Below are 11,370 nucleotides of genomic sequence, written 5' to 3'. Positions count from 1 at the left end.
CCGCAGGCCGGGGAGGGGCCGGAGCGCCGGGCTCCAGGGGACACCCGGGGGCGGGTCTCTGCCTAGAGCCGCCCCGCGCGGGCCATGTGCGCGCCCGACGCCCACAGGGTGTTGGCGTGTACCTTCCCCAGGCCTCCCTCCTCTAGAGGCTCGAGTTTGTCTGAAGTTTGGAGAAAGGCAGTTGTTACCGCTTCCACTTACTTTATATTTTATTATATGATTGTCTTTTATTTTGGTTTTTCCTTTTGAGAAGGACGTCTCCCTCTTAGCCCAGTCTAGTTTTGAATAAATGGCAGTTCTTCCTTCTAGCCTTCTCTAGTACGGAGGGAATTAAAGATGTGTAAACTACCTTGCCCTGTGGAGAAACCCTGCTTTTAATTCATAGCTCTTGCTGGTTTGGAACTCTACATAGGCCATCTGGCCTTTTACTCACTGTCATCCCCCTGCCTCTGTCTCCCAAATGTGGGGATTAAAGGTGATTTATTTATTTAAATGCTAACCGGAGCAGAGTGGGATGTATAGTATTAAACTCTTAGGAAATATTGACCCCAGACTGAGAAAGCTGGAAGAATTCATCCTATAGAATAGACACAGGACTTTTGACCCCACCAGGTAGATCTCAGCCCAGAGCATGTCAGAGCCAGGTCCTGAACTGCCCTCTGCCTTCCCCGGGCTTTAATTGGACTCCTGAGGATATTGGGCTCCTGAGCATACTGAGCTTGGGCCCAGGCCTCTGACTCCATTACCAACCGCAAGTTAGGGCAGAGAGGCCAGTGTGGAGAGAGCACCAGGATGCCCGTGTGCACTCCACAGTGCTCAGATCTTGGGCTAGCCTGGTGTCCGTCCCTGGAGATGGTAGACAGCCCTCTGTGGTTTAGAAGCATCATCAGGAGGTGGTGATGTCATCAGTGAGCTGCAGGGCAGCAGTGTGGTTTGGCTTAGTGTGAATTCCACTGTTTCCTTCCTGAAGTTGTTTGAACGCTTTGATGGAATGTCCAGCCTGCTCCAGTTAGCATTTAAAGAAATACCCCCCCAAGCCCAAGCAAGCAAACAAACCCAAAAGCTTGTGTAGAACACATTTTGTTCACATTCTGCCAAAATCCAACCTAATTTCGCAGAGAAGTAAGCTGGGGGCTATTTGGGTGATAGTGATATACGGCCTGAGAAATTATATATATATGTCACTTGAGGTGACAATTGTTTGAGGGGAACCATCAAGCAATTGATTCCCATCACTGCAACCAGTCAGCCAATCAACACTAATTAAAAATGTCATTAAATCAAGTAAAACTGCCATTTTTTCTTTTTAAAAAAAGCAACATATAAATATTCTTCTGGACAGCAAATATCTTGAAAATATTTAGTAATTTATTATAGTTACATAAATATAATTATATGTACTTTACCCTAAATATGCATACCCATGGATATATAGTTCTACTTAAAAGTGTAATCACAACTATACATATGTATTTATACATTTCTGCATATGTATATTTGTGTGTTGATGAAGAAAAGGCGTTGGGTTTTCTTAGAAAAGATTGTTGTAATTAATACTGGAAGTAGAATAGAAGGATTGGCAAGAAATCTTTCAATTCATTTACTTAGCAGTAATTAAAAATGAATGTCAGGACCAGAGAGATGGCTGAGTGGTTAAGAGCACTTATCTTTGCAGAGGATACCGGTTTGATTCCCAGCATCCACATGACAGTTCACAACCACCTGAAACCAGGTCCAGAGGATCTGAAGTCCTCTTCTGGCTTTGATGGGCACTGTGTATACATATGGTGCACAAATGTGCATTCAGGCAAACCACTCACACAGCAAATAAATAAATCTAGTAATAAATAAAATTTATATCTCAAAGCTGGTTGGCTACTTTGGGTGTATATGAAGAGAGAGAAGCAACCACCCGTTTTGTTTTTAAATAATCTATTTGGCAAATCTCTCCCAATAACTGCCAGAAAGATTGGGCACATCTCCCCTGGTATCTTAGTTCTTCCCGAAAACTTCACACTTTAAAAAAAAAAATCTTCTTTCGAGGGACTGGAGAGATAGCTCAGCAGTTCAGAGCACTGCCGTTCCTCCAAAGGACCCAGGTTTGAGTCCCAGCACCCACGTGACAGCTCACAAACATTTGTAACTCCATTCTAGGGGATCTGATGCTCTCTTCTGGCCTCTGCACACACCAGGCATGTATGTGGTGTGCAAACAGGTAGGCAAAAACACCCATACACTTAAAAAAATTAAAAAGTAATCTGAGGATAAGAAATAAAACCAAGACTAACAATAAATTTGGGGTTGAGTCTGTGACTCAGTGATGGAGTGCTTGCTTAGCATGTAGGTTCCATCTTCAGAAGTGCAAATGCAACAAACATCAAACAAACAAACACGCATAGTGCATCTTTTCTGTTCAGGTTGTTTATTTCAACACAAGCATTGTTTTAAAGTTTCACTTCCTGACATATTCCATACTTTAGAAACAGAGTTGAGGGAAAAAAACATGATTATTTGACAGTTTTGACAAAAGTGCTTATTGTGGGTTATTGTTTCAGAACAGAATATCAGTCACAAGTAGTAATGTGAACTCGCAAAGTAAAATATTTACATATTTATACTGTACAGTTAGATAGGATATTCTACGGCTCCGCTATAGACAGCAAACTCTAAACAGTAAGGCCTGTTTGGACACACCAGCATTCAGTAAAGGAACTTGCTTCATGGAGGTGTGATTTTCCACTTGACTGTCATCTTTTCCACAACCTAAGTAGGCTTCTCTCAGCATCGTCGTGCCTCATCTTTATCTCCCGTACAAAATAGTCTCTCTTTTCAAGCTTCTTAACCAAACTCATGTGAGTAGCAATTAGCGTTTTATTAAGATCAATGTGCTTACGATGTTAGAATAAGCCATTTAGAAGGGTGGTATCTAAAAAGCAATCTTATTAAACCCCATTTTAAGTGAATTTAACACAATATTTATAGCTGTGTTAGCCTAACATTGAAGCAAGCTGATAATTTCCTAGGCACTTATTAGTATTGATTCATTAGTGTTTTACTCCATTTACAAGAAAGTTTAATAATCATTACTTATTTTAGAAAAAACAATATAAAGTGACTGTTGTTAAAGTTACCACGGCTACGCCCAAAATGAGCATTAAAAACGAGCGGTTTACATATTACAACACGAAGACATCTGTCACACTTCCTTAACGAAGTGCTGCACAGAGCTATAAACAGTAAAGGTGCTTGCTGTTCTGTTTTTGCGAAGTCACTGTTTCCCTGATTCCTCGGCCTGACATCAGGGAACCTCACACACAGTGCAGAGAAGCAGTGGCTTCAGTATGGATAACAGACTCTATCCCGAAGAGTCTGCGCCCCAAAACACTGTCCATTCTTCCCCTGCTGTCCCTCACTCAGAGCCTCATCTTGGTGAAGCGCAAGTTAACTTCGCATCACCTTTTATACCAAACATGTAGACCCGCAATATTTATTGAAACAGCATCTCATGGTGATCATTAGAAAAAACCCAAGGGTCTTAATGTTAAAATATCTTGGAATATCTTAAAATTACATACAAAAAGTCATAATATATGAGTTTTACTTAAATAACCAGATAAATAGCAAAAGAGGAAAGGCATATGCACACGCATACATCATTAAATAAGAAACTGAATGTTACTCTGTACCATTCAAGTTTGAATGAGTTAAGAACAAGTGACTTAGAATTCTATCAGGCGTCTCTTGGAGCTTTAAATCGGCTAGAGCTCAAAGTCTGGGTGGACAGGTTTAAGGAAAAGCTTCCGTATTAGGGAGCTCACCTTCACTAGCTTTGAGCTCTGTCATTTGTCTTTCAGGCCAGATGATTATAAGGGCAACAGTAACACAGATTTTCCTTGCATTCACGGCAGCGCCAGATCTCTGCACGCTTTGCCAACACCTGCCCTTATTCAGTTCATCTGGATGAACAGTGGGAAATAAAAGTATGTCATAAGACAGCTATAAAACAAGACAAAATCTATCCCTGTGTTGTGACCCGGGATCCCATGTTGCCTACAGGTCTAGCTCATCCGCAGCCTCATCTGTAGACCTTGAATTACAAGAAGAGACAACTCCAGGTTCTAGGTGGCAACCGAAGAGGTAGGAAGCCAAATTAGTAATATGTGCCACAAGATTTTTAAAATAAATTAAGTGTTCCTGAGAGTTTAATAGGCGGATCAGCAGAGAAGCCAAGTGCTTCCCAGGTATCACACCTGATCTAGCATTTTAAGGATTCATCTGAGATCCCCACTAAATGCCCGATCAGAAGTGTCCTAGCCCAAAGCTTCTTAAACCGTGGGTCCTCACTCTATATGGGGTTGTTTTAACTAAACGTGCAGTTGACAAAAATGGCAACAGTAAAGCTTTCTGAAAGTGCACAGAACAAAAATTAATTTGACATTAAACATAATGGCTCCTGCAGTGCTCAGCCAGGGTGCGCGGTGTGACTTCAGGGCAGCCTTGGTTCAAGCACACAGCAAGGACACCTTGTGCTGGGCAGAGGAAGAGAGAAGAGTGTGGGGAGAGAGGTAGAGGAAGGGAAGGGAGCAGGAAATCTGGTATTATATTGTCATGAGCTACAATGGTTCTATTGCACATGCAAAGATTTCTGCTCATATACAAATGCAATTACAGACACCAAAGACTTGTTACTGCTTTACGCCCCAGCCTGTGGCTAACATTAGAATGCCCTTGGGCTGTATTGTGTTAGATAAGCTGAGATATCTATCTCATTAGTATACGTTTGTTTTTATCTTAAACAAATGATAAATTTGTGTGTAAGTCAGAGAACTGCTTCAAAATAAATTTGAGTTATCAGCGAATGTTAGACTTGCACACCTATTTTATATATGTATATACCTGAGGGCATGTAAAAGTGGTTAAGAATTTTAGTGAGAAAAGTTTAATAAGCCTCAGTCTGGACTAAAAATAAGGAAGTGAGAAATGCACACGTCTGGAGAGATGGGGAAAATCAGCTGTGGAGAGAGCAGCTCCAAAGCTGGTCCAGGAATGTGCTGTCTGCCCCTCTTCATCTCTTGGCTGTGTCTCTGTGGCCAAGCCACTGCCTGCATCGCTTGACTTCACCCAAGTGCTAAGCCTGATGAAAACTTAGCCCTCAAAAATTCAGCCAATCACCACGAACGACTTCAGAGAGATTCCCGAAGGCACTAAGGGGACTAGCTGTTCATTTTTAACCTCGACATGTTCTCTAGAAGTGCAAGGATGCTCTCAGGACACTCCCTTTATCTTGTGGCTGGAGAGAGAGCTCCGTAGCTAAGAGCGCTTGTAGCTCTTGCAGAGGACCCAGGTTTGATTCCCAGCACCTGTATGACCCCTAACCCTCTGTTACTCCCATTCCTGGCTCCGATGCCCTCCAGTGCCTGTGTGGGCACTGCATGAACATAGTGCGTGTGCAAGGACAGTATTCTACCTGACTATCCCTTTCCCTACCTTATGTTTGATATCTTGAATTCAGGCTGTGGACAGAGGGGGCAGTATGGTTTTGCAACTGTGCTGGGTAATTAACAAGTAACAAGTTTTAACATGTGCCCAAACTATTAAGTGTAAGAGAGATGCAAAAACAGCGATGAGGAAGATAGAGCCAACACTGGAAAGCGGCTCAGAGATAGGGCTGAGGGAAGAGGTAAGAAGGCTAAGTTCAAACGCACCAGGAGAAAATATCAGGAAAAACAAACAAAATCCCTCAAAATCAGCAATCATCGTTCTTAGAATTCGGAATAAAAAAAATACATATATACATATATGTATGGAAAAGAAAAGAATGGGTTGTTCTGGGGCAGACAGTGGCCAAACCAGATCTTCTTTTACCTGTCTATAAATCTAGACTCACTTTAATGATATTTTTGGTAAAAAGCCAAAAGTCGAATATAATATTACAGAGTTTCTTGCAGTCTCACAGTTCTGATTCTTTATCCTTCTCATCCAGGTAGTATTCATCATCGGTGGTTGTGTCTGTGTCCCGGTCCGAGTCCACTGGGTCCTCCTCATAGATATTAACTGGTTCACTTGGAAATAAGCCATCTTCCGGAGACCCACCACCAGAATTCAACAGCTCGGACCGCGACAGGTTGGAAGCATGGAGGACATCATCCTTGAGGAAGCCAGGGTTCTTAAGAAAACTTGGCTTCCATAGTCTTCCTTGTGTGAGTGACCGCTTGACATTCTCCAAGAAAGCCAGCTGCTGTTCTTTCCCAAAAATCCCATAGTCAATAGGCCTGGAAATGGAGGAGGTGGACTTGGGACCCGATCTAGTCCGGTTGTTATACAAAGCCCAACTTTCGCCTTCATCAGAGGTAGGAAGTTCAGAAAAAGATTTGAATCTTCGGCTGTGAGCCCTCCTGTGGGAGGAGTCATCCTCAAGGGACAGTTGGCTGAGAGCATTGTCAATGGAAGTGTTCTCAGAAAAGTGGCGCCCCCTGGCCTTGGGCGGGTGGCTTGTGCACAGCCGGTCACCATGCACACTGAAGTTTTTTAAACTCTTTGACCTATAGAGGTGAGGCTCAGGGTCTGGCTCTGGAGATGGGGCACTCTGGTGGCGCAGCTGACAATGGGACAGCTTGACTGTGGATGTCTGTGCAGATTCCAGGGGGGAAGGGGGACTCAGCCTCTGTGGAGGGTTAGCGCGTCTTTCTGTGGGGCTGGTAAGCGTGAGCCGGGCTGGGGCTCCCGACTCCCCGGAAAGCTGGGCTTTAGAATCTTCATAATTTGATGGTGTTTCCAAGACACTGTTTGACTCATTCTGTTGTGGCTGTGAATTGTTAGCCGGCCTCGGACTGTAGGGCTGACAAGGAGGTTCTGGGCTGGATACTGCAGCAGCTTGGAGAAGAGTCTCTGATACGTCCACATCAGTCAGGCTACCTTCATCTGTGGATGCTGTGGACTTTACAGTAGGTTCAGGGGACAGTGGGCTGTCCTCTGATCTACAGAGAGATAACCTCCTAAAGCCAGTCTGGCTTTCACTTTGGGAGAAAATAGTGGCTATGTGCCTTCTGGGACTCATTTCCTTAGCTGGGATTTTTCTGCTTGCTTTAGACATGGCTGCCAATCCGTGTTTAACTGAGTATCTGTTTTCTTTTGTTTCTAGGTCACCCGTGTTGGTTTTATTTCCTCCAGGAAGTAAAGTTTGATCCCATGCCAGCTTTTGTGTTTCATCTTTAACCTTCCTCACCTCTGCTGTGTTTGTTTCCTGACTTCCTGCCCATCTGGGTTCCGACTGCAGATCTGTTCCCCCTGACTGAGCCTCTCCGGTAAGCTGTAGCTTATGCAACGCTGGGGTTGGAGCAAAGGCTTGGCTTTCTGAGTCAGGGAGCATTTTATCAGTCAGGTTTTGGCAGTCTCCAGTTGTCCCCCTGGCTTCCCCCGGCTGTGACCCACTAGAACTGCCCTTTCCGACTACAGTCATGTGATCTCTCTGAGGATACCATCCACTTCCTGTTGATCTGGGGGCTATGCCCCCTGCACAGGCTCCAGAATTTCTTCTGATTTGGGAATTCTCAACATCAGCTTCTGAGTGGCCTGGGAGACCAGGGGGCGCACTGTCTCCTCCTTTAGAAGGCTGTAGATTTTTAGCGGTTCCTTCTCCAGCACCTTTTTCCTGAGGCAGTAATGGACTCTGTGTGATCTGTCTTAGCAATGCCCCCTCTCTCTTTTTCCTGCTTAGTGAATCATCCACGGCTGTTTTAGCTAAGCTACCTGGGAAAATCTCTTTGGTCTTAGGTTCTCCTTTATGAAGAGAAACATCTGGCCCCACAGAAGCCATCTCCTCTAAGGAAGATTCGGAAGCCTCCCTGTGTGGTAACTGGGAGACAGCCTTCTTTTCATTGATGTGAGAAACACAGCGAGGGGCAGAGTCAACCTGCTTCCTTAGGTCTTGCAGTGGAGCTATTCCTGACTGCACTTGTGCGGGACAACTTGGCTCATTGCCCTCCAAAGCACTAGGCAATGCTTTAGTCTCTCCCTGAAAAGCATCTCGAAGTGAATCTGTACCTTGTGCATACTGCTGAAGGAGGCTGCAGAACTTTTTGCTGGGTTTCCTTGGTAGAGTATAATATACTGAAACCACCTCAAGACATTTCACATTCTCTTCGTCACCAGAAACGGAGAACATGCTGGTTGTCTTAAACTTATGTAATGCTTTCCCGTTCTCTTTTCCAGATGCATCCGCAGACAGCGGCTTGGGGGTTTGGTTTGAAAGGGTGAGCGAGCTCATCCCAGGGGCAGGTGCCTCGTCATCTTGAGCAAGTTCCTTTTGGTTGTGTCTTTCAGAGAAGGTACTCTCTCGAGATGATGGGTCACCTTCCAGAGAACTGAAGATTCTCCCCCGAGGCCTGGGCATTGCAGCCGAAGCATCCACGTCCAGGACCGGTGACTTTGTTCTTTCACCTCTGTCAGTCAAGGTACATGGCTCCCCGGAAGGACATGATACCGCCCTCTTGATGAGGAAAGGAAGCGGTCCTTTCCTAACAGAAGCAGATCTAATGGCTTTCCTGTCTGTCATCTTCTTGGTGGCTTCGGGCATCCCCACGATGGAACTTGAGGCATCGCTCACTGACTTAGGAGAACTGGGTTTGTCAGATGTGCCCTTCCAAGTTGGAACATCCACTTTATTTTTCATTTGGAATGGAAGTGGCCCGTTCCTAATTGAAGCAGCCGTTGTCTTACTTTCTTGCTGTCTGCTGTGTAAGAGAAAGCCGGCTGGTTTTCTCGGCAAGGTGCAATAGACTGTGCTGAGCTCAGGGGCTTTGACACTACTTTGGTTACTTTGGTCCCCAGCGAGGTCACGGCCCTCGCTTCTGGGTGCTGCTCTATTCTCTGTCTTGACCAGCTCCTCAATATAGGACACGTGGCGCCTTACTCGTCCTTTCCCTCCCCCGTTTCTGAAGGGAGAACACGGATGGCAGTGGACAGCATCGTGCGGAAGAGCAGGCCCGTCATGTTTCTCTTGGCTATCTGTGGAACTGACAGCCAAGGGATTTGGGTCCTTCACAGCCTTGGCTTTTTCTTCTCTTTCTTCTTGAGATGGATCTTGGTCGGAAAGCCTCCTGGAGGATGCTGTAGTAGAAGGAATGAAAAGAGCATCAGGGAACGAATCGCTCAACGGAAAGGAATCTTGGGGTACACCTGAGGGCACATCCAATGCATCATGTGGGATACTGTGCCTGGCGACCAGCTTGCTGCCATTGGTAGGATGAGTGGAAGGATGTTGTTGCTCAAGATCTAGAACAGCAGGCTGCTCTGGGGACTCTGCCTTTTGGGTAGCAGTGGATTCAAAGCACCAGTGGCTATTTTTAATGATGCCTGGGCTGTCTTCATTACTTCCTGTTGTCTGGTGACAACTTTGATTTGGACTGGGAAGAGATGGCAATTTTCCATGTTCTTGGATGGAAGTTGGGGAGGCCGCTGAGTCAAGTTTCCTGTTTCTAGGAAACCCTTGATCTTTGTCCAGGTCCTTGGCTTTATCTCTTTGTGACATGTGCATTTGGGGAGCGCCTTTCCTGGAAAAGACTCTGGGTGACTTTATGGAACCTACTGTGATAGATTCATTAAAGACAAACCTGTTGCTTTTGGTTGAGTCTTGGGAGTGGGCATTTTGAGAATCAGGTAAATCATTAGAGATCATTGTCTGTGAATGAGGTTGGGGTAACCCACTTGCTTTGTTTTTCTGGCCCATCTGGTTTAACCATTCACCATCTGAAATAGATTCATTCATGTCTTTCTCGCTGTTCATTTCTGTGGCTGGGATGTTGGGCTGGGTTTCGGTGAGAGCCAGCGATTCAGTCGGATGGCTACCAGACACAGTGACTTCTGTACAGTTTCTTACTGGAAGAGAGTCTGGCTTATTAGGGACCATTTTCTCCAAAGTAACTGTGGAATTCTGGAAGCTGGGACTCTGAGAATCCCTTCTGTCATTAGGAATCAGGGGGAAGGAAGTTCTGAGTGAGGATACTAGCGTCTGAGCCTTGCCAAACAAACGAGACTCCTCATCCACAGCTACATCTGCAGGACAGTGGCCTTGCTGACAGTCCAGCCCGGAAGACTGGATGTGGCAGCTTGGATCAGTCATGGAAAAACCATCCGGTGTGAAAAACTGGGGTGGAAATTGGTTCTCATTGACACGCGATGTGTCCATGCTCTCCGGTGAAGACGTTTGAAGATCAGCTCTCCAGCAGTGTGGCTCCTCGTGACCTCTGAAGACATATGTTCCATAGCCAGGAGAATGTGGCTTCCAAGGTGGAGATGGGACACTGTGGCTGTAAACAGATGGTGCCCTGTTTACCTCAACAGAAATCATTTCAAAGTCCCTGTCTGGAGGGAACGGCTTCCTGCTCTGGTGTATGTCAGACCAGAACGAATGTTCTTCCTGTTGGCTCCAAAAGGAATTCTGTCCAAATCTCTGTTCTCCACTCTGTCTGAAGGTACTGCTAAAGAAAGACCTTGTGAATGGGTTATTCTGATGGTAGAGTGGCATGTTCTCTGAGTTCTCCAATGTGTCAGGACTCATTGCGTTATCCATGGGGGCATTTAGAGGGATGCTTCGGTAGGCACTCTGTGAATGGTACAACTCATACCTCCTACTCTCCTGAGAACACCTCGGAGCCACAAACTGGTCAGCAGGGTCGATGTCCATTGGCGACGGTGCCCCGGACTCTTCCGGATTCAGTCTGTGTCTAGAAGAATCTGACCTATTCCATATGATGGATGACAAAGGAGTTCTTTTGGGGCTTTGCTGGTGCCTTACTGGTGTAAAACTGTTCTTGTTTTGAGTAGCGGCTGGAAAGTGTAAACTCCTGGCGGTAAAACGCCCTGTGGCGGGTGAAGCTGACCGCTGCCGGCCGTCGAAGCACAGTGACGTGCTACCGAAGGTGTTCTTTTGCATGAAGTCCTCTTTGAAGGCTCTGGGCTCTCTGGTCCTGTACATGTCATAGATTGTCTTTGTCCTCGGAGAAAAGGTTTTGAAACCTTCTCTAGGAGTTCCTGGTCTCAGGATGTCGTAGATGGACATATTGGAAGTTTCGCTGTGGTAGTTTTGGTGCCTTCCCGCGGTGTGACCATGCTCGTTCCTGCTCAAGTGAGAATGTTTGAGCTGGGTTCGTGATTGGTAGTTGAATGGCACTCTGGTATTCACTGAGCCTGCAGATTGTTCCTGGGCCAGCTTGCTATCCAAATCCTCTAAAACTAAAGGAGAACATGAATTAATGTTTGTATGTGATTTTGTAGTTTTATAATAATCAGAGTCATTGGGGTACCCCTTTCTAAGAATCATTTTGCTATCATAAATACTATATTACTCTCTCTTTTTTTTTTCTTTTTGTC

At 45.4% G+C, this 11,370-nt stretch overlaps 1 protein-coding gene across 3 annotated transcripts in view; it reads right to left on the bottom strand.

Annotated features, from left to right (window-relative positions):
- Positions 1-2,403: 2,403 nt before the first annotated feature.
- Exph5 (exophilin 5) overlaps positions 2,404-11,370 on the bottom strand; it is a 73,692-nt gene continuing 64,725 nt past the window's right edge. For all 3 annotated transcript variants that reach the window (XM_087905662.1, XM_087905663.1, XM_048417008.3), the window contains one exon: positions 2,404-11,232. In XM_087905662.1, coding sequence (XP_087761788.1) covers positions 5,951-11,232 — 5,282 coding nt within the window. In that variant the 3' untranslated portion in view covers positions 2,404-5,950. The remainder of the gene's footprint in view (positions 11,233-11,370) is intronic.

The sequence above is a fragment of the Myodes glareolus genome, chromosome 4 (genome assembly GCF_982192425.1).
Source record: "Myodes glareolus chromosome 4, mMyoGla1.1, whole genome shotgun sequence".
NCBI lineage: Eukaryota > Metazoa > Chordata > Mammalia > Rodentia > Cricetidae > Myodes > Myodes glareolus.
The sequence above is the reverse complement of the archived record's forward strand: the minus strand, read 5'-3'. Positions and strand labels throughout refer to the sequence as shown.